This window comes from Rhipicephalus microplus, chromosome 6 (genome assembly GCF_043290135.1).
Source record: "Rhipicephalus microplus isolate Deutch F79 chromosome 6, USDA_Rmic, whole genome shotgun sequence".
NCBI lineage: Eukaryota > Metazoa > Arthropoda > Arachnida > Ixodida > Ixodidae > Rhipicephalus > Rhipicephalus microplus.
This window is the reverse complement of record NC_134705.1, coordinates 108675081-108699334: the sequence shown is the minus strand read 5'-3', so window position 1 is coordinate 108699334 and position 24254 is coordinate 108675081. Positions and strand designations below refer to the sequence as shown.

Genomic DNA, 24254 nt, shown 5'->3' with positions numbered 1-24254 from the left:
ACCAAGGCGTGCAACTCTCAATGGCAGAAATTAATATTTTTCAATTGCCTCTACAAGGCTAACGGATTAGAAATTGATTCAAAAAAGACAGATACTATAAGAAACAGCTCTTCCAAAGAAGTTTGAAGGGTTTTGCGCTTTCAGAATAAAACAGAATTCAAAAATTCTGAAGTATTCAGTCGCACGGTGCGTATGTCTTATTAGTTGGAAGGCCTTCAAAGAGCGAAAAATTGATAATTCCTCCCTGTTGACGAAAAAAAAGAAATGTGATCACGTTACAATGATTGCCGTGCGTGACTGTCTTCTGTTCGTGTGATAAACAAACCCGTTCACTTTCATATGAGCGATTCAAGCAGTTTATGAAAGAAGAAGCTCCAAGTCTCCCATATTTCAAGGCAAATCCAAGTTTATTAATTTTCTTCGCAGGACGTACTGCGGATATTTAATTGCCCCTAAAAGCAGGTACCGTCCTCGCACGTGCCTGAAAAAGTTCAAAGTGTTTGTTTTCTTTAGACATACAGAAATTGCACTGTAATCTTTCGAGGAGACTACTCTGAGAGGGCAAAAAAAGCAATTTAGAAAAAAAACTTCAGAGATCTGACTTTTTTGTTATAGATTGGTGTTAAAATTCTTCAGCTTACCTGCTATACCAAGTCGGAATGGTCAATCTGCTAGATGTAGTGCCTTATTATACTGTACCGACAGGAATTGTGGAAAATTAGCTATACTAAATAAGTACTATCGCCATGAAGTGACACCCATAATCTAAAACAGCCCAAATTTGAGCATAATTGATATCCCAAAATAGCGGAGGAAAAAAAAGTGTCGAAAGGCTGAATCACAACAGAGCGTGCAGGCACCTATCTGTACGGTATGCTTCAGCGCTAATGAGCACGTGCCGCTAGGTGATCATTGGAACCTTTAATTTACGACGCGCGGCAAACCTCGAGCATAATCACTTTCCTTAAAAATGCAGGGACTTGTTTCACACTCACTCGTCAAACAAGGGTCTGGTCACCCGTTTCCTTGAGATAATAATATATTCACGGAAGAATACGTTAGCGTATACCAGTGTGTGGTAGATACCGGTTTGTGGTTGACAGCATATCACGTGACAAAGACTGTACAAATAAACGACCCTTGCTGTACTTGACACATCGTGCAGTAATATGTATTTGAATTCTGTGTTAAGTGTGACGGATTTCTTTGCGTATCGCAGGCATTTTGAGCATCTATCTATCTATCTATCTATCTATCTATCTATCTATCTATCTATCTATCTATCTATCTATCTATCTATCGATCGATCGATCGATCCTCTGGAATTTGATTGCAAGGTAAACGAAAACTAGTATGAGGGGGTAAGACCATTTGAAGAATATCACTCGCTAGTCATGGCATGAGTAATGTCTTGACTAACGAGCAGCTACCGCGTATAAGCCACAGCTATCTGGTATGTGCCATAGGTTATTGACAGTTTATATCTACCCATGAGGGGCAAGGCAATACATTAGAATTATCACACGCAAGTGTAAATAAAAGCCGATATCGGCTATGTTGAACCAATGCAGGCGAAGACAAATATGAGAATCCCAGCAGCAATCAGACCCAAGCATTCTGCGTTGCAATCACGTATTCTACTGCAAAACTAGGAATTGTTTTGCAAATTCACCCGGATGTTCGTGAAACATCAATTGTGTTTGCAGTGCTGACTGTTAAATTTTATAAACAGTATATATCAACTCCCATGATACGTCTGAATGGGCACGTCGGTTTTGTCAAATGTAGTTGGATGCTACCGGTTGAAGTTGATATACATGTAGCAGTGTCTAGGGCTACCATCCAAATGAGCACCAGCACTTCATATCACCTTACTGGTTATGGTGTTCTAATATCAATGCTGTTGAGCGCATCGCTACGCAACTGTGAACAACTAGTTATATGCAACAGACGCGGCTGTTTATTGTATCTTTGTGCGTGGATTTTTTCTACATATCTTCAATAACACTTCGTAAGACTCCGGTCATTAAAACATTAAAACATAGTCAACTTCCATCGGCATGCTTCGCTTAAAGTTGATTCGCGGGGTCCGCGTGATCTGCCCCAATTTTTCGATGAAGAAAGGTGAAGGCGGATCTTCAAATACCACGTGTCCCACATAAATTGAGCCAAGAATTCGAAAATGAAAGACACTTCAGTGGCGAAATAAACCAATCGCGTACTATTCGCCTTAGCCTGTAGGTACTGAGGAAATTTCTTAAATTTTGCCCTATACAAATAAACATTATTTTTAATTATCTTCTTATTCATGGGCTGGAAACTCATACTATGAACACTGAGATGTAGAGAACTTTCAGAAACCACCGACAAAATTGTTTGTTGTACGATACGTCTAGCGCTGCTATTCTTTCGTGTTTACAAGAAAGCCTATAGCAGCACTATAGCAGTGCACTCACGGTCCGTCACAAGGCTGTTTTTCACGTTTCGTGGGCTTTCTTTAAAACGTGGAAAAAATAACGGCGTGAGACGTATCGTACAGGAAAAAACTTAGTCGGTTGTTTTTCAAAGTGTCATACATCTCAGTGATCATATTTTGGGATTTCAGCCCGTAATAAGAAATGAGGTAAATAAGAATAATTCATTATTTAGTATGGGGAGAAATAAAAATTTGCCTTAGTACCTACAGGCTAGCGTGAGTAGTATGTGTTTGGTTCTATTCGCCTCATAAGTTCTTTTCAGTTTTAACATCTTGGCGCAAGTTATGTGGGACACCCTGTATAGTGCTCTACAATATCTAATCCGTGGCCACAGTATTACTCACGGTAAAATAGTATCAGACTTTTGCCGCAAGGTTAACGTATTGATTGAGATAGCTACAAATTTCAATGTCATACAAAGGTAGATAAGAAGAGATGTTTTTTTTAATCGTTTTCGCGTAACTCTGCGTAATAGCAGTGCAAGAGAATGCGGTTCTGTCAGAGTGCGAAGTGGTTGCCGCCGTGTCGTGGGACGTGCCGAGAGTCGTTTCACTGATAGATACTTTACTAATATGCATTATGTATAATTGTTAGTACTCCCGTTACGCCAGATATCTCTGTAGGCGAATCTTAGAATGAGAGGTTTACAAGCACTGGTTATTTGAGATTGGTGTGCAATGGCGAAAAAATTCGCAAAAATACTTGCAGCAACAACCATTCACGCAAGTTTACATCAGAGCGAGCATGGAGCTTCATACGATATTACCTAGAGGGGTATCTGGAAGTAGTATCTATGCGGGCTGCATCAGCGGCACTACCCCTTTTTGGGATATATTGGAAGTACAGGCTTCGGATCCTCTTCGGATGTGTTACCTTATTGAGAATCTCTACGCTAGTCTAGAGAGTGTAAACCAATGTAAACCTATATTTATTTTAAACTATTTCATTCAATTTAAGCAAACTTTACTGCAAACAGTTTTCGTGGCAATTGGCAAAAGTAAAACCTCGGCCAATTTCACTATAGGAGTATGCATTGCTCTGTCATTCTGTTCCTTATTTGGCATTAAGATTTATTGTAATATCTTTGCAACACTTGAAAATAAACATGTTTGTTTTTCTCTCAAAAGTAGAGCATTATCTATGTATAGAAATAACAGGACAATAATATGTGTTGAACACATAACGTTTCGTCTCCTGCGACGCTAGGTGCGTCTGTCCAAGTGGTCTGCCCCCAACGCAACTCTAGATTTTGCTGTGAAGCCGAGTCAGCGGAGCGTGACAGTTCATCTACTTAGCTTTCTCATTGTTTTGCAGTCGATTTAAAACGAGCTTAGCTAAGACGCGCTCGTGAAAAGACATGGACACTCTTCAATGTACTCCACTGGAATGAGATGCTACACCTATGCGCGGGGGTAATTAGTGTACGGCGCTTCCTTTAAAACGTGAAATACAAGTCGTAAAACTCAAACGTCGCAGGAAATAAAAAGATCTAGAGGTCTTCCATCTCTTCGAACAAAGGCACTGTTTCAGCTGTTTTCACCACACCCCTCTACATGCGCTGCACTAAGAACAAAGCTGAAACTGTAGAAAAATGTGTGCAGACAGTTCGCTAGCTGAACTTATTCGTTCCAAAGCGTGTACTTCCTATAATTCCCATAGAGGCACACGATCGCAGCGCCAGGCTTCTCTTTAGGTATTGTTGAATCAAACTCTGTGAGTGCAAACAACTGCAGTATATATCAAGGAGCCAAGGTGCACAAAGAAGCACTGAAGAGAAGTTTGCCACATGAGGCCTTAATAAAGCATTTGTTGAAGTAGCGATCATTTTGTACGATCATTTTGTGGCGATCATTCTTCATTTCAGCAGTGCTGAAATTTGAGCCCATGAAAATCTTCAATTAGGACCCCTGCAGAAGCATGTTATTGACATACAACTAACTTCTGTAACTCCTTTGTTTTAAAATTACGCAGTTTTGAGAATCAATGCAGAAAAGTGACAAAGAATGGCCTTGGTTGTGTTAGTTTATAAAGTGAATAACTGATACACTGCTGTACTGTGAAAAACCACTTGAAGCACCTAATTTCTATTTGTTCAATAAAAAATTGTCAAAGTAGGTTATTGAACTGTGGCTTCGCGTTATGGAAAAAATGTGAAGACCTGTCCGATCACGCAGGTTCAAGTAAAAGGAAACATATTTTGGATTGATGGCAGTAATAAAATTTAACATAAACAGAACTTATTCTGCACATATTTTTTTCAAATTTAATGGTGTAGCGAATTAACTTAATGCAAAAGGTATTCGAAGCGTGGTTGTTATGATGTCATTACACAATGTTGCTCTTAGTGCAAAATTACAAGAAGTACGTGAAAGCGTGAGGCTAAGCATCGTGACTAATAATAATGCTTTTTCAAAACTCTTCTCACCTTGATTATAACCACAGTAGCAAAACTCGACATAAAGATTAGTGAGGGCCCTTGGTGAACAAGGATCACCGCGCTTGGCAGTTCGATGACACCTTCTATTTCTCCCAGATAATTGCAGACAGCATGAACCTTCTTCGCAGATTGTCCTTTCGTTGCAGAGCTCTCCCAGGCGTCGGAACTATAGTAAAATTGATAAAAAAATCAGTGGCACATTATTTTCATGGCGCATATGATCAGTGGAAGTGTGTGCTACCCAAATTGTACAATGAGCAATCAGATTCGTTCGTGTACACACAACAATTATTATATCCAACTCACGCATAAGTGGATGTATTTACAACGTTTGTTCTATAGATATACTATGACGACAATAAAATTAATTTGATAAAACCATCTTGCCGTCTACAGGCGCAAGATGGCTCTACGTCTTTCCAATCACGTAAAAAATTCATTGGCTCGACTACGTATTGATTGAGTTGCAGCACAGAAAAGCTATTACACGAAGATGTGTGCGTTGAGCGTTTTCGAATGGCCCAACTCAACTCAACATCAAGCGTCGTGAAAAATCTTTGATTGATTGATTGATTGATATGTGGGGTTTAACGTCCCGAAACCACTATATGATTATGAGAGACGCCATAGTGGAGGGCTTCGGAAATTTAGACCACCTGGGGTTCTTTGTGAAAAATCTTTAGCTGGCTCACATGTTTGGAATCACGGGATGATCTTTTTCTGAGGGTCTACAGTTCACGCCACTGAAACCACTATTGAAAAAAAATATGCAGGGGCATCACGTTATACGGCACTCTTACGACATCCTATAAAGCAGTACACAGGCCTTCTGTGACTGGTGGTAGAGTGCAACACTCCTATAGCACCGACGCATTCCGAGTGATGATCCTTAGATTGACTGTAGCTTGGCGAGTCCTGGCAGCAAGCTTCACCGCAGAAGAACTTGAGTCTGGCCCCGACGCGGTCATCTAGTGGCTACGGTACCCGGCTGACTGATGACCCGCAGGTTGAGGGATCGAATTCCGGCTTTGGCGGCTGCATTTCTGATAGAGGCGGAAATGCTGTAGGCCCACGAGCTCAGATTTGGGTGCACGTTAAAGAACCCCAGGGGTTCAAAATTTCCGGAGCCCTCCGCTATGGCGTCTCTCATAATCAGGCGGAGGTTTTGGGACGTTAAACTCCTCATATCATAACAGAACTTCAGTCCGAAGACAAATAATTAAACTGCATCAGTCGTTGCTGCAACTTAGCAGGCGCTGTAGTGTAGCTTGCGCCAAGCGTGTTATCTTCGTGGTGCCCGTGGTTGAAATAAGATGTGGCGGCAAAGATGAAGTTCTGTCGGTGCCAACAATTCCAGCCCCTCTCCTGCTACTGGAACTGCTGGTTAATTTGTGCTAAATGTTTCAAACAGGAGTGCTCAGTCTTCACACGCATCGTAGAAAAAAAATTGCCCACCGCTTCCCTCGGGGGAACACTGAGGAGGATGCGGAGCATATAATTGGTTAACGGGGTGTTAAAGTGCGACTTACTTGGGTCGATGGCTAAATTGGTTAACGTGGTTGTGAAATGGGGTGTTAAATTGCGACTTACTTGGGTTGATGGCTAAATTGGTTAACGTGGTTGTAGGAAGGGGTGTTAAATGAGTGAACACGTACACACGTATGCGAAAGGGCGGCGCTGGTCGAAGGGACGTCGATCATTGTGTTTGTGGATTCGTTGGAATTCATTTCACCGCGACCTTGGACGTCAACGCGCCGTACAAACCAACTGATGAGCGGCAACTGAGCGAGCGAGCGCCGACCTTGAGTATATATACAGCTCGACGGCGCATGCACTGTCAGCTGTTGAATGTTCTCGAAGCGCGACGCCACATGCGCGTCCACTGGAAAATCAGGAGAATTGTAGATGTCAAACGCGGTGTGTAGAGGAGGAAGGGTGCACAGATGGTGGAGAAGTGAAGCGCGCGCGGTGTGTAGAGGAGGAAGGGATGCACAGATGGTGGAAGAGTGGGCGACGGCGCGACGGCGCATGCGCGCGCGTCAGCTGTCGAATGTTCGAGAAGCGGTGCGGATGGCGCGGACGGCGCACTACAAGGCGCGAGTATAAGATGCTTCCGCATCTAAAAATGCTACTAATGCCGACGGAGAAGTAAAGGTGACATATGGCAACGCGCTGTGAGTTATCTCTGCCTCTCAGTTTGCAGCGTCAACTTTGTGTTTTTATAGTCTGGTTTACTTCAACAAAACTGAGGCTAAAATCAGAGCTGTGACGTACGCATCCCATTCAACTTTGTTCACATGGCTAACTATGTTAGCTACAAGAAATTTAATAAATTTCCCAGTATTTTTTGATGGGCGAGAATTATCTGTTCCCAGAACAGACATAGTTTGCCCTCTTCACCATCTAGAGGCTTATCTGAGATTTCATCCTCCACGTCCTAAGAGACATCGGAATCTGAGGCGTCTAAGCATTTTATTTTTTCGTCCCACCTAGTATCAACGTGCGCACCCGCAGTCTCGTCGCAAGAGTCGATTTTCCTAGCATTCTTCTGTGCTTCATCCAGTGGCTGCTCTTTGTGAGTTTTCAGCACCGCCTTCTAGACGATTTCTCCAGCGCCTTCCTAGCTTCATCCTTCGGCTGGTCGTTGCGAGCTTGTAGCACCCTCTTTGACTACCACGTTCGTTATGGTCACCGCTCGCTTTCTTTGCATCTTCGTAAATTGCCTCACCCCTCGTTTTCCTTTGGTGCCTCTCCGCCTAGAAATTTCTTTGAACTGATAGCCATAAACACTCTCATGGACACCTTACTGAGCCCCGTTCTCTGTCTCAACACGTACCGCGTTCTCCTGAGCAGCACTCTTGGGGTTTCAGTCATCGTTCTTTTGGTTATCACAATCTTACAGCGTCACTCCTTGCCTCGTTGGTCAGTAATACTTTCGTCCCGAGGTTACCTGCACCGTCTTCAACTCATGCGAAAAGTCGCAGGAGTTGCAGTGAGTTGAAAAGGCAGCTAAACATCGAATCAATCTTTATGAGAGGGGGGGTGCAGGGCAGCTCCCTTAATTGAAAACACTGTGGCTGCCAGAACATCAAATTTATTGCCCATGGTTGGGGGCACACTGCCCGCGGTACTTTGTAGCAGGAGCTTACACAAAGCTGCCCTTCCTACTCTCCGCTGTTTATGAGTAGTCACCAGGTTCCATAAAAAATACAAACAAGCCCAGGATACTCCGAGCATAATAACTGATGTCCCGAGCAATAAAGTTTTCGTAAAAACGTTATGAGGTTCAGTGATCCCTTCATTAAATTCAGAAAATATACAGTGAGTATGCAAAAGCTAGGAAGTCGGCCTCTTGACAAAGCGTGTGCAGTCACCGCATCTATGAGTAGGTAGGGTGCTGCGCGACGCAGAAGAAACAAAAGCTAAATAGTACGAGCTGATACAAAGTGTGTATTCCTCAAGTGAGTCTGCGCCATTCATTATCGTAAGAAGACAACCTAACGTCAATACAGTCTTGAGAGTCAATGTCAAAGCTTTGATACCACGTAAAAAGAAAACACTGAAGCAACAATGATATATGGCAGTAACAACAAGGAAAACGATTGGGTTTGCCCTTCATGAACAGTTATTTAATTTCGTAATATGAATTCTGGGGTTTTGCGTTTCAAAACCAATAAGTGATTATGAGAGATGCCGTTCAGGAGGGCCTTTATGACCATCTGGTCTTCTCTAGCGTGCGCTGACATAACACAGCACACGGGTCCCTGTCCTGTGTGTAACACAGCACCTCCCTGTCCATCCTCATTTATTCCTCCTCATCCTCCATCTAGCGGGGCGGAACCATTTCTGTTCCTCTACCTATACAGGAAAAGCATATACCCTGATATAGCTAATAAAACCATTTTGGCCATGTTACGCTGCTGACACAGACTGCATCAGCTTGGGTTATCAAAAATATTCTGATAAATTCATACTGCTATATATAGATAGTCATCAGCCTTGTTTGGTCGTGGTGACGAAAGAAAATGAGATTAAGTGCGGGCTTCCCAGCAGCCCTTTCAAGTGAAGAAAAGAAAAAAAAATATTTTCTCCTTCAGCTGCAATGCATTATTTTTTTCGCTGCATTATTATATTTCAAGCACTTCGATGTTGTTTTGTTTGCGTGTTCTAGGTGTACATACGTAGTTTGCGCTATACAATTAATCATACATTGATTATGTACCCAAGACATAAATCGATAAATTCGTACAATATTTTCCAATGGAAGGAATATTTTACATTGCGAAAAAATGAAACACTTGCCCTTTCTTTAGGAATAAAGCTCCGGTGGAATGCAGACGCCAACCAGTGCTGAAATGAGGATGAAATGGCAATGAAGAAATAGAAAGACAGTTCAGAAGCACATGCAACTTAACACTTGGCTGTAGAAAAAGGCATAATAAAGCAAGTCACACAAGTTTACGTTGGGTTACGTTGTGAATATTGGTTCTGAGCAATCGTTGATTCATCTACGATTACTTAGCTTAACTGTGTCAGCAAGCACTTGTTTGTCTCGACTCCAAAAAAAACCGTGGACATCTCGATTGCGTAAAACATTGTCGAAATCACCATCATGTTTCTGGTTCCTTTCTTCTTCAGCTTTTGTGTTCGATTACAATCAAGATAAGTTTATACTTAAATTAGGGCCATTCTTGGATGACGGTCTGGCCGTGCTCTCGCGACGAAAAATTCTAACAATTACGCATGTGTGTTTGTTAAGTCGAAAAATTATGAGATGGTATTATGGAGGGAAAAAACGGAAAAAAATTCAAAAAGCATTGCGGCCCGCCGGGAGCCTCGGCAAGCCAGCTGGTTTTGTTATGAGCAAAATCGGCTCCCAAGGTAACTTTTTGCCTCAAGATCTCGCGGACAATCACATTTGCAGTGACTTTGGGCAATAGCGCCACTATCTTTAATTGAAGCGTGCTTCTTCGGCCCAGGCTAGCTGGCTCAAGCAGCAGCTTAAAAAATGAATCACTACCGAGACTACTAAAACCTACAGCACACAGCGACGTTTTGATCACGTTTTGAACCGAGAGGTAGGGTTCCTCAAAAACTTGGAGCAACTCACCCAAGGGAATAGGCCCTGAATTGGACGGTGCCTTGTTTTTTAAACTAATTCACTTTTTGAAGGGAAAGGTTGAATTTGTTAAACTTTAAAGTAGTAAGATTTCAAAATAAAGAAAAACTATGAAAAAGCTGACATAATAAAAAAACACAAAAACGGAAAAAAGCATGTATGCATGAAACAACAGAATTTAGCTACGTTTAGCATTACATTCTTTTGGACTTTTGACAGAGATTTGTAACAGCGGTAAAAACGCTCCACTGGCTCAATTCAAACGCGATTGAGCCAAATGAGAGAATCACCGGAAGTGACAAGTTTAAGTCCAATTTTTGTTGGGTTCCTTTCAGTAGTCTTTCCGTTTGACTTTTGAATCTTCGACATGACAAAAAGAAGTGCTCCGAAAATTCGCTCCCATTATAGTGAAGCAATAAAGACGACTGTGCCAGACCCGACCTGTGAAGATAAAAGTTCATTGAAAGGACTCTACAATGCAGTCTTGTAACAAATATTTCCTCCTATCTCGATTAACACCACTTGTTCTTCCAAAGGAACTTTAACTGTGAATAGTCTGATTATTAGCCGTTGTACGTTTTTCAAAGTATGATGCTGTGACATATCAAGATGTAGGCAAGATAGGTAGAACAGGACCATCAAGGAAGGATACAGCTAGTGCAACTGCGTGCTCATTGGGAACTAAACCTGTATGACCTTGTTCCAAAACAAGTCGAACGAGTCGCACATGTCTAGGAATGAGCGAGTAGAATGTCTGTAAGCTACGCGAAAAGTTGGTGTGCTTAAGGCAGGGCGCCCAGATAGACACTCTGTTAGAACAACCACCGCTGATAGACCTTGGGACAATTTACGCAATGCTAGGACTATTACCAGTAGTTTAGCTTGGTAAAAAGGGGTAAAAAACAGGTAATCCTTTTGAGAAAGCCCAATCTAGAGAGGTTGATACGGTTCCTACGTAATCTTCTCTTCGTAAACGAAAGCGTGAACCAGTATCACATTGGATGTTTCTAGATTGGCCAAACGACCTTCCAAAATGCCATTTATTTAATGATATGGTAAATTTTTCGCATTCATATATATATATATATATGTAAATATATATATATATATATATATATATATATATATATATATATATATATATATATATATTGTTACGCATGCCTTGGAAGAAAACGAAGATGGGTGAACATGCTGGCTGCCCCAAGCTGGACGAAGAAAGAAGAGGACGAGACTGCGATCATCAACCTGTTGGCTGCTCCGGCGCTTCTCTTCGCGACCAAAATAAACGGCCCCCCTTTAACCGCATACGTCCTGGTCCTCCTTGTGCGTAACAGATTGGTGGAAGCGTGCTGGGTAAGACAAGCCCAACGACGTGAGCTTCACTACCTGGACTACGCCACAGCCGCCGCCTTGCCGGACTCCCGCCTGCGCCGATCGTAAAGGCCCAAGATCAGCCATCTAACGCTTCAATGCTAACTCCAATCGGTTCCGTGCCCTACCACCGAGTCCTGCCAACCTTTGGAGGAAAATCGGGAGAGGATGTCGACGCGTGGCTCGTCCAGTACAAGCGAGTCAGCAAGTCCAACGGCTGGGATGCCGCCGCTCAGCTCAGCAATGCGGTTTTTTGCCTTACGGATACTGCGCTCATGTGGTACGAAAACCACGAGGACACACTGACGACGTGGGACGTTTTTGTTGCAGAGCTGAAAGCGTGTTTCAGCGACTCGAGCGTCAAAAGGAAGCGGGCAGAGGAGACATTGTCTCAACGCGCGCAGCTTCCAGGTGAGACATGTACCACGTATATAGAGGATGTGCTGAAGCTCTGCAAGGTGGTCAATGATCACATGTCAGAAGACGACAAAGTAGGGCATTTGCTGAAAGGCATAGCCGAAGATGTATATAATTTTCTAATCGGAAAAGAGCACCTGAGCTCGGTGTCCAACGTGATTCGGCATTGCCGAACTTTCGAACAGCTGAAAATGCGCAGGATTGCTCCAAAGTTCGGCCGGCTCACAAATGTTACAACGGTTGCCAGCATCGACACGAGCACCTGCCCAGACATGTCCTCGACGATTCGAGAGATTGTTCGCGAAGAACTTTCTCGCTATAGAGAACAGACGCATTCAGCAGTTGATCACCAATCTGTAAACGACCAACATTCGGTACATGTGCCACGTGAGGCTGTGACTGCGCCGCCGCCTTCTACGACCCCTTGGAAATCGATGGTTAGTGCAGCAGCTGTTGAGTACAGCGCACCCCCACAGCCAAGGAGAGCACCACGGTTGCCAGCTCCTCGCCATGACCGACGCCCCCAGCGTCCGCCTTCTTCGCGACGCCCGGTCTATCACTATGATATACGGAACGAACCGACCCACTCCGCCAGAGAAGACGATGTTCGATTCATCAACGAACAAAGAGAGTTTCGACCTCTCACAGTTTGCTACTCCTGTGGTGTACCAGGACATATTTCGCGATTTTGCGACTGTTGACGTGTAGCCCCACGGTATGGCTATTCACCACACTTTGCACGGCCTTCCGTACGACTTCGCGATGACCCGCGAGCAACGTACTATGGCCCACCACAACACTTCATACGATCGTCTGATCGATCGTACGACGACACTAATGCAACACACCTGCTGCCTCGCGACGACTACTGGACACGCAGCTTCCGGAACCACTCCCCTACATCTGACAGGAGCTTGACGCCTCCACCGCTTCGTGTTCCCCGTTCTCCTTCACCACGGCGCCGCAACACGTCTCCTCTGCCACAGGAAAACTAGCAAGCGCAGCCGATGGAGGTGAGGTCGCCGGAGACGTGCTAATATCAGAAATACCTCCTGTGTTGATGCTCAAGAACAAAGTACATGTTTTTGTAGACGGTGTGCCTGTGATGGCTTTGGTGGATACGGGGGCAACCATTTTGGTCATGAGTGCGTGTTTTAAAGATACCTTGGGGCGGAAGGTATCATTTAGGTGGAATCAAGCTGCGAAGTTTTGCGGAGTGAGTGATGAGGCACTGCATCCTGTTGGTGTGTGTCAAGCTAACGTATTTCTCGGAGGCCGCGTTATCCCAACGGAGTTTGTGATTATTCCGCAGGTGACACGTGATGTTATTTTGGGTATGGACGTTTTGAGGGAGTGTGCTGCGACTGTCGACTGCCGCACAGGAACAATTGTCTTGACTGATCACGTTCCGCCAGCACTCTTGGAAAACCCTGTGGATGGTGAGACGGCATTGTGTGTCCGTGGCGACACTATCATACCACCGTTATCAACCGTTTGTGTACCTGTTGGTTGCAGCGACCACTATTCCGCCAACTTTGATGCCAACGTAGAACCAGTGTATACCAACTGCATGAAAAAGAATGTGTTGATCCCACATTGTGTGGTGTCGATCAGACGTGGACGCGCTGGTTTATGGACTGTCAATTGCTCTACAGAACCCGTGATATTACTAGATGGTCTAAAGTTAGCCGTCGTGAGTGGACAACACGAGGCCTTACTGGTGACCGAGCTTAGAGATGCGCCGGAAGAGCATCGTAGTCACAGTTTCGAAACGGCTCTTCTGTCAATGACGAATAAGTCGCTGAGCACAAGTGAACGCCGAACATTGGTCAATGTACTTTCGAAGCACGTCTCTGCATTCGACTTTGCGCAGAAAGACAAAGCGCCCCTAATCCCTGCTTCTCAGACATGTCACACTATCAACACGGGTTTGACCAATCCGATTAGACAAAAGCCATACCGTTTTTCGCCATAAGAGCGGCGGAGTATTAATGAGCAAGTGAACGAAATGATTGAAAACGGTATCATTCAAGAGTCGGTAAGTCCATGGGCAGCTCCAGTAATTCTCGTTAAAAAGAAAGACGGACCCTGGAGATTTTGCGTCGATTATCACCGATTGAATGCTGTAACAAAAAAAGACGTGTACCCACTTCCACGTTGTGATGATGCCATAGATTGTCTGCATTCGGCCTCTTACGCTTCCTCTGTAGACTTAAGATCGGGCTACTGGCAAATTCCCATGCATCCTGAAGATAAAGAAAAGACAGCCTTTGTAACACCTGACGGCCTTTTTGAATTCAACGTGATGCCATTTGGACTGTGCAACGCGCCGGCGACCTTCGAGCGATTTATGGACACTGTTATTAGTGGCTTGAAGTGGAGCATTTGCATGTGTTATCTCGTCGACGTCGTCATCTTTGGCCACACCTTCAGCGAACACAATTCACGTCTGGATACTGTACTGACTTGCATAAGAAACGCTGGCCTTGTTCTTAACTCAAAGAAATGCCACTTCGGAGACCGACAAACCCTTGTTTTTGGGCACCTAGTCGATCAGGAGGGCATTCGTCCACATCCCCAGAAGACAGCAGCCGTTGAAGCATTCAATGTGCCGCGCTCTGTGAAGGAGCTCCGCAGTTTTTTGGGGCTTTGCTCCTATTTTCGCCGCTTTATACCTAAATTTGCCGATGTCGCGTATCCGCTGACATGTTTGCTACGGAAGAATACTCCCTTCGAGTGGACACCGGAGTGCGACTCCTCTTTTCGTCAACTGAAGTTCCTCCTGACGTCGCGGCCTGTTCTTCAACACTTCAACCCATCAGCTCCAACCGAACTGCACACAGATGCCAGCGGCATAGGAATTGGTGCCGTCCTAGTTCAACGCTATGGTAACCTCGAGCACGTGATTGCATACGCAAGTCGCTTCTTGAGTAGGCCCGTACAGAATCACACTGTCACAGAACAAGAATGCCTCGTGGTAGTTTTGCGATTCAGCGGTTTCGGTCTTACTTATACGGACGCCCTTTTACAGTCGTCACCGACCACCACTCATTGTGTTGGCTCGTCAACCTTCGGGATCCTTGTGGCCGTCTAGCGCGCTGGGCACTTCGGCTCCAAGAGTATAACTTTATAGTCTCGTACAAAAGTGGTAGACGACACGCCGACGCAGATTGCCTTTCGCACATGCCACTGAGCACTATAGAGTGTGACGCCGATGATTTCGATCACCTCGTAGCTTCTGTGTCACCAAAGTTTCCCGACCTCAGTACTTTCAAAGATGAACAGCGAAAGGACACCAGGCTATCATCGCTTTGCACAGCTCCTACGACATGCCATTTCTGTGTACGCAACGGACTCCTATATAAGAAGAACTTTTCCAGCACTGGCGCACGTTTCCTCCTGGTAGTGCCAGAAACACTTCGGACAGCAATTTTAGGTGTGATGCACGACGATCCTACGTCCGGACATTTAGGTTCTGCGCGGACGCTTTACCGTGCTAAGGAACGTTTTTATTGGCCAGAAATGCGACAGTCAGTCGAGGCGTATGTGGCCAGCTGCACACAGTGTCAACGCCACAAACGCCCGTCTACTGCTCTGGCTTGTCTTCTACAGCCCCTGCCACCTCCAAGCGCACCTTTCCAACAGGTGGGCATTGACCTCATGGGCCCTTTTCCAAAGTCGGCTAAGGGCAATCGCTGGATAATTGTATGTGTTGATTACCTCACGCGCTACTGCGAGACGGCGGCCATACCAACCGCAACTGCCAGCGACGTCTCTGTGTTCCTGCTGCGGCACGTTATCCTCCGCCATGGTCCACCTCAGGTGATCATCAGTGATCGTGGGCGACAATTTACGGCAGACATAGTAGAAGAGCTGCTTCGATTGAGTGAGTCCCGCCTTCGTCACTCGTCGCCATACCATTCGCAAACAAATGGGCTCACGGAGCGCACCAACCGAACAATTGTAAACATGCTCTCTATGTATGTGGCATCCGACCACAAGAACTGGGATGACGTGCTAACATTTATAACGTACGCGTTCAACACCGCAAAGCACGAGACAACAGGCTATAGCCCCTTTTTCTTGATGTACGCACGACTGCCACGGCACACACTCGACACAGTTTTGCCATTCTCGGCGCACGAGAACCTCTCAGTCACCGCAATCCTCTGCCTTGCAGAAGAAGCGCGTCGTATTGCTCGTCTACGCACTTTGGCAGCACAGGAAAAATTGAAGGTACGCTATGACGTCCGCCACCGGCCTGTAACTTACCACCCAGGCGACTTAGTGTGGCTGTGGACTCCGGTACGAAGACGCGGGTTATGCCAAAAGTTCTTGGCCACATACGACGGACCGTTTGTCGTTCTCGACAAAATCACGGAAGTCACATACACAATAGCTCGCCTCACGAGAAGTGGTAGAAGAGCCGCTAAAACCCAAGCAGTCCATGTCGCTCGACTGAAGTTGTACACACCAAGGTGAATCGGTTACATCGCCCGGCGGGCTTCGTCTGCGAGGGGAGGAATGTTACGCATGCCTTGGAAGAAAACGAAGATGGGTGAACACGCTGGCTGCCTCAAGCTGGAGGATGAAAGAAGAGGACGAGACTGCGATCATCAACCTGTTGGCCGCTCCGGCGCTTCTCTTCGCGACCAAAATAAACGGCCCCCCTTCAGCCGTATACGTCCTGGTCCTCCAATATATATATATATATATATATATATATATATATCTATAAGGGAAAGAAGTTTATACCTAAGGGCTCGTTTTACCCTGTTTTGACACAATATTAATGAGATATAACAGACAATAATGCCAAAGATTGTATTTCTTGGCATTACATTTCTTAACATTACAGTCTGTTAGATTTACTATATATATATATATATATATATATATATATATATATATATATATATATATTCAATTCTGATTGCATCTACAGTGTGGAGGGGAGATGTGGGTCGAAAAATGCGAGTTTTTTTTAAATTACAGATTTTTATTTTCACCTGTTTTGATAAGATTAGTACCTCTACTGTTATGAAAAAAATAATACAGGCTGCGACTTAACCGGAAATGCTTTAAAACTGCCTCTAAAAAGCACAACGTGCCTGTTAAATGGTGCGAAGTGTGCAGTCTTCAAGCACCTTGTCACCAATAATGTGCCGCCGCTCGCCATTGTTGATCGCATGAGTAGAAGAGTCGAGCCTCACTCTTCAAATAACGGTATGTTTACCTTGCTAATGCAGCGCAAGAAATAATAAAAAGAAGCGCTCTTCTGCGCGTTTTTCGAGCGCCGCGACTGGCTTATCACATCGTACGAATCGGGGACCGCCATTGGCCGCTGAGCGTGTGCATGTGCTGTGAAACCTATTTGCGGGGTCCTAGTCTTGTCGAGCAGCGCAGCTGAAATATTCTTTTCTCGTGTAATTATCTCCGTTTTGAATGAAAAAAGTGAAAGCCATTGTGCGGCGCGCTCTGTAGGAATAGACTACGAGCAGCTGGTCCGATTTGCGGCAGTTGCTGGCTTGAAAAAGCCGCTGCACCAAAAGTCAATCACACCCGTCAGCCGGAAAGTTCTTGTTGCGGCAATGGATGACGCCCGCGCCAATCTTGAGAGGTCGAAAGTGCTCGCAGTGAGACAAGTTAGCAGGGACGAAATTGCTATTATGTACGACGGTATTTGGCACAAACATGGCTGCAAAATGGCATGACACTAGACTTAGTTTGGCTTTCGCAGTTCTGTCAAACTTCTTCCTAGCTTGCAGTTGGCACAAGGCTCTGCCAGATGGAGCGGAAGTTCAGCAAGCGTTTCATAGCTCTGTCTGTGTGCGAAATGTCTGTGAGGAGTCGGCTTGAAAAAGCCGAAGCGGACAAACTCATGATGCTGGCGTAGTTTAGTCGCAGTGGCCTTTATATGAAGTATTGTTCTTCTTGGTGTACAAATTTCATCTTATTTATTTATATCTTTCATAAATAAAAAATTATAACTTCGAAACTCGTTCTTCTCAAAACAGAACATTTGTCATTTTTTCTAATGTGCCCCTCCTCTTTTCGGGCACTTCTAGTGCTCGGATCTGCATAAAACTTTGCCTAAGTTTTTTTCCAAAATAATACAAATGCAATTACCTAGTTTAAATCTCAATATTTTATAGTATAATAAAAGAATCGTATGCATACCTTTACTAGGGTAGGTGAAATATGGACTTTTTAAATATAAAATTTTCACGCGTAATACATATTCTGTATGTGCTTCCTAATTAGTTATTTGAACTTTACCTTTTATTTGAAGCACTATGAACTATAAGTGGTAAAAAATTACAGAAGTTTAGGAATGAAAAGAGGGGGGGGGCAATAGGGTTGCAGAGCTAAAAGTGTGTAACTTGCAAGAAAACTAATTACGTATTTGAAATTAGCATAAAAAGTTCCATAAACAGGTCAAGTTTCTTTGCTCTAGGGTGAATATTAAAAAAAGTGTCTTCGAGTAGCATCTCCCATTGAGTACAAGTATATTCCGGAGGTTAACTCTTAAGGTGTCTTAAAGTTTCTGTGTAAAAATAACTTGAGGGTACCGTATATGAGACCGTTGGTGCTTGAAAATTGAGGCCTGCTGTTTGATGAAGACGTACTGGCACCTCCTCTAAGTTATTCATAGATCTTTAGGAATGTTCGTACTGGAAATATCAAACCTTTTGATAAGAGAAGGCATGCGGGATTCCTAATATAGGGTATAGTTTGCAATATAGTTAGGTGGCCCTAAAAATAATCGTATTGATTCGCGTTCTAACCGAATCAGTGATCAAACTTTATAAGTAGGAGCGCCAGAAAACAAAACGCAGCCGAATTGTCATATCGGTCGAATGTACATGCAGTATATCATGAGATTCATGAAGAGCACGTCTCTACGCAAACCGGCACGATAGTTACTGAGCCTGCGCAGCATACTTATGGCACGTGCTCCTTTAGCAGCCATGTTTTCTATGGAGGACTCCAGTTAAGTGTTACGGTGTAGGTTACCTTCAAGTACCTAACTGACTCGATTTGAGGTATGACATCTTGTCGGTACATTATTGAAATTTGCGCTGGAGCCACGAGAGGATACATTTTTTTTCTTCTTTCATCGTTGGTATACGCATCACTTGTTTTCGTTCTTTTCTTTTGTTCGTTCTCCTCACCTGTGATGTTTGCTCAAAATTGGTAGTGTGTTTTAAGCGCGAAAAATGAAATTTTAGTTTTGGTCACCCTCAAGAAATCTCGGCCGCGGTAGGTGTAGGGGAGCTCACTGCCAGTGGGTGCTTCCCAATTTCTGGTTTTAAAAACTCAGTGCTGAGAGCTTTGTGGGGCTCTCATTTTCATTTGTCCACGCAGACTGCATCTGTAGCATTAGTTTGTCAGGTTTCAGGAATTTGTGTGCCCTCTTGCCGCCTCTGGTTTATCAGCAGCACGAGCGGGAACGCAAACGTTGTCGCCCCCTTTCCTCAGCAATGCAGTCCTTTGAGCATGACGTGAAGAGCTTTTGCGTATGTGCTAGAAACGCCTGAGTGCTCCACAAAACTTCGTACCTCCCTTTTTCACATGGTGTCTTCGCTTTGATGCAGCACAATTTTAAGAAGAGGAATGGCGTCATATGACGCAGGCTTAGTGCGTATTTTTCTCAAGCTAGTGTAGCAACAGCTAATTATTTTTTCTGCATCAAGAAAAAAAAAGTTAATTATTCGTAAAGTTATTTGTAACTACAAAAATACTCATCAAACTATAAAAGGACAATCAGGCAAATGGAAGCATGCTAGAATGACATCTGTTTTTGCTACTTTCAACAACATACTAATTCATAGCTACTTTTTTCAGGTCATAACACAATCAAGACAAGTGTTTTTCGTCTAGGCACATCACGCTGCGTGAAGATCATATTCAACGGTGAAACCCTCCCGTCACACGTGAAGGTGGGACACTTTGGCACGCTGTTCGTCCCTTCGTACCGAGGCCACTTCAGTGCAGAAAATGTAAGAAATTGGGTCACGTGAGCAGTGTGTGCAAGCACACCACCGTTTGTGCTCGATGCACTGAACTTCACGCCACTAGGGCATGTTCATCCAATACTCGGAGATGTTCCAATTGCGACGGGCCTCATGATGCATCTTCGAAGGATTGTCTGATTATTCTAAGGGAAATGGCAGTGCTGAAGAAAATACTTCGGGATAACTCGTCTGACCGGGAGGCAGCCGTATGCATTAGACGACGACGATCGCGACATCGACGGCACTCCAAGACATCCAAGACACCGTTGTCTCCTGAACCTCGCTCAAAGTCGCCTCCACTTCTGTCTCCCAGAACAAGCCCAGTCCGGTCAAAGGGTTAAGAAGCCGCCACGAGTGACACAGCTGACACCTGTCCGGAACTCCCTCGACTACACTCCACTCGAGAGGGGCATCATACTTCAGCGGTGAAGCACTCTCGTCTGAATTCTTCAAACCAACAGAGGAAGATAAACAAATAGTCACCATGGTCAGCTACCTCGTGAGTACCATTCGTGTGTTCATGGAGAGGGTGCAAACACCAATAGCACGAAGCGCATTGCAGCTGCTGGATACTATCAGCCTGGTTATAGGAAGCCTTCGGAAGTCGATTGTTTAAGAAGAACGGAAACAGTCATCGTTTGCAGATGATAATCGGAACGCCTTCATATTTCAATGGAAGATGAGAGGCCTGACGCCACAGATATCGGAATTCGGGCAATTCATGTTTAAAAACCGCTTCCCGATAATGGTAATCTTTGAGTCGAACTCATCGACTTTAGAAATATCAGGATACGAGTCTTTCACCTCAACCCCGAATGGAAGTAGCATCGAGGTTATTGTTTACATTCACAAGGATTTTACTTATTTAGCCCATGCTATATACCACCTGATGACGACAACCAGTACGTGTGCATTACTCTGAAGAGGAAACGGTCGTCTTTTACACTTTTTGGTGTATATATATGCCCGACAAGTTCATTTATTTGTAAGAGACTAACAGACATTATGGCAGCTATTCCAGGTTTTTGCATTATAACAGGTTATTTCAAGGCACATCCTCCAATACGGGAGAGCTTGAGGACAAACTCGAAGGGGCGCTCCCTGATATTGTTTGTGTCAGACCACAACCTGCACCTTCTGAGTGATGGTAGCCCAACATACCTTCGAGGAACGACGTACGGCAACTTCCTCGACCTGACACTGGTGTCATGTTGTCTAAGCTCAAAAGTGCAGTAGTTTACAGATATCAAAACCCACGGTAGCGACCACATTCTGACTTATGTCAGCATCGATGACCAAGAGACTGTGTCCTCGTCGGTCAATCGGTATATAGACTGCACACTTTATTAAGATGAAGTGGAGGACACGTGCAGAATTGATTCCTTGTGTGGCTTAGAAGAAGTAATTGCAGATGCAATGAAAAATTGTACACATCGCTTCACACGCTCACAGAAGTGCACGGAGCTTGACATGAAATTAGAAAGGCTTCAGGCCTTACGTAAACGTGCTGAGAAAAGATACAGGCGTACCAAGTAAATTATTTATGTCAGAGTAGCACGGCGTATGCATAAAATATACAACACCGAATAGATTGACTGCAGGATCAAAGGCGGAAAAGCTTTTGTGAGTCATTAGACCCACGCAAGCTATTGTCTCATGTAAGGATCTTCATGTATGGGTCTACAAAGTCTTCGCTCAGGCGCCATGCAACGTCATCCCTTCAGGGCTCTCGCACTTCGTCTCAAACGCTGCGAAATTGACGTTGCAGAGGATTTTTGCGCGAACATCCCCGGCGGGAAATTCCTATTCCCGGATGATCTTTTATGCGATATCCCCGGTCCGCGAGGCATAAGTGTGCACGCTACATTTTCTATGGAAGAGCTAGAAGCTGCACTGACACTGTGTAGGCGTTCTTCTTCACCAGGGCCAGATGGGATAGCGTATACAGCTCTGCTTCACGTAGGCCAAGCAGCTGGACGACAAGTACTAAATTTATTCAATCGGTCATGAAAAGATGGCATCGTACCTCAAGAAGGGAAACGGAGCCGTCTTGTGCCACTTCTAAAAGCAGGAAAATCTCCTCTGGTGCTGACATCTTACCGGCCTGTAGCTCTCGCCAGCTGCGTTGGGAAACTCATGGAGTGCATGATTCTCACGCGCCTGGTATTGTACATTGAACGACACAGCATTTACCCCGACTCCAAGGCGGGATTTCGATGAAACCGTTCATCGATTGACAACGTCATGAATTTGGTGTCATCAGTAGAACAGCAGAAATTTAGGAAACGACTAGCACTTGCGCTCTTTCTTGATGTGAAAGGCGCATATCAGAACGTTTTCCCATCAAGCTATTCTTGACGCACTGCTGTTATTTGAACTGGGAGGGCAAATGTTGCGATGGGTTCAAAGCTACCTGACACGAAGATTTGTTTTTGTATATACTGAAGATGGCGCAACCTCAGACCACTACAAGTGCCGTGGCGTCCCGCAAGGTGGTGTTTCAAGCCCAGTTCTTTTCAATCTTGCCTTCCTTGACCTGGCAGAAGCTCTTCCTGAAACAGTCGGTGTTTCTGTATACGCTGATGACATCTGTGTTGGGCATATGCATTGACACGCCTACAAGTTAGAGCAAGGATACAGAGGGCAGCGTCGCAAGCACCTGACTATCTTCGCACGCAAGGCCTAAAAATCTCAACAGAAAAATGTGCACTGGTGGCCTTCACACGCAAGGCGATGACAAGTTGCCCGATAAGCGTTAATAGCCATACCATATTTTACTTAGCGCAGCCATCGTTTTCTAGATGTCATTGTTGACCGTGACCTCTCCTGGAGCCCTCATGTGAATAGCTTGAAAGCGAAACTGGTATATATTGCCCGCGTCCTGAAAGTCATCGCTGGAAAAAGATGACGTCTGTCAATGAGTTCCATGCTACAGCTTTACCAAGCACTTTTTATTAGTGTACTGCACTACAGTTCTCCTCTGCTTTCTAAAACTTGCTAGACAAACATGCAAGCCCTTTATAGCGTGCATGCATAGGAACTACAAGTTTGTCCCGGCCTACCACAAACTACCTCAACCGCTGGAACAGTTATATTGGCTCGGGATCATCTGGTTAGGACTTGCGTCACAACCGACGTGCTGAGAGAACATATTCGGCACATTTCACGGATGGTATCAAGCCACTTGACATTTATGCCAGAAAAAGAACTGCAGGCGTCGTTCTCTTAAGTCGTCAGCTCCTACCGCACTTTGCTACCATCCGGTTTTTTACCCTTGACGCGTATAAAGAATAAGAAATAGGAATGAGAAATAAAAAAATTCTTTCCACCTTGGCTTTGAAGCAAGCGACTCTGGGCTGTTTACACACTTTCTACGCTGCCAGAATCCACGTATACACGGATGGATATACTACTCAGACTAGCTTCACCAGCGCCACCGTCATTCCATCGCGACACATCAATATCACTTACAAACTTGGTCACGTGTGCACATCGACTGGTTCAGAAATTGTTGCCCTGCGAGGTTTCATTGATTATATCAAGCGACAACCGGCTAATCGATGGGCAGTATTCTGTGACTCAAAGGCGGCTCTACATTATCTTTCGTCGGCACTTCATCGTGGGTCGTACGAACAACTGGTATGGGAGATCAGAGAAATGCTGCACTATGCGACCGAACAAGGACACAACGTTGTGTTCCAATGGATACCAAGTCATTGTGGTATCTCCAGCATTGACATCACCAATGAAGCAGCCAGACATTCAATCGTACAAGCAAACCGTGTGTCAATAACTTTATCTAGTATTGACTCGACTAGATACCTAAGTAAGCTGGCGCAGGACATGACACTCCAGAAGTGGCAGTCATCACAGTTCACACATCATTGACTACATTCTCTCGATCCACCTCTACGACTGCGGCTACCTTCTGGTCTCTCTAGGGAGAAAGGTACAGTGTTGCGCCGTCTGCGTCTGGGCGTAGCCTTCAGCAATTCCTACTCATTTAATATAGGCATGACCGACCGCGTGGAGTGCAACGACTGTGCCGTCGATGAGACTATTGAACACGTTTTATGTTACTGCCCGGCATACACAAACGAGAGGCTTCACCTGCGCAGTGTATTAAGTCAACTGGACAGAAGTGATTTCACTGTCGAGAAAGTATTGCGACAATGGCACTGCTAATCTAATTTCCGAAAGACAACGAAAGCACTGTTTTATTTTCTCAAAGACACCGGCCTGTTTCATCCTTTGTGTTGGTGAAACTGTTACGCGTTGGGCAGTCAGTGACTTTTTATCTCCTCTTCTATAATTTTTCTTCCCTCTCTCCCCTTCCCCTGTGCAGGGTAACCTACCGGGGCTCAGCCCTGGTCAACCTACCTGCCTTTCTCCTTGTGTCCTCTCTCTCTCTC

General features: G+C 44.7%; 1 protein-coding gene across 1 annotated transcript in view; it reads right to left on the bottom strand.

Annotated features, from left to right (window-relative positions):
• Positions 1–402: 402 nt before the first annotated feature.
• The window catches only part of LOC142764859 (uncharacterized), a 41461-nt gene continuing 17609 nt past the window's right edge, over positions 403–24254 (bottom strand). Inside the window, exons 4-6 of the mRNA XM_075865388.1 lie at positions 9217–9264; positions 4903–5080; positions 403–481 (exon numbers count right to left, since the gene is read on the bottom strand). Coding sequence (XP_075721503.1) covers positions 453–481; positions 4903–5080; positions 9217–9264 — 255 coding nt within the window. The 3' untranslated portion in view covers positions 403–452. The remainder of the gene's footprint in view (positions 482–4902; positions 5081–9216; positions 9265–24254) is intronic.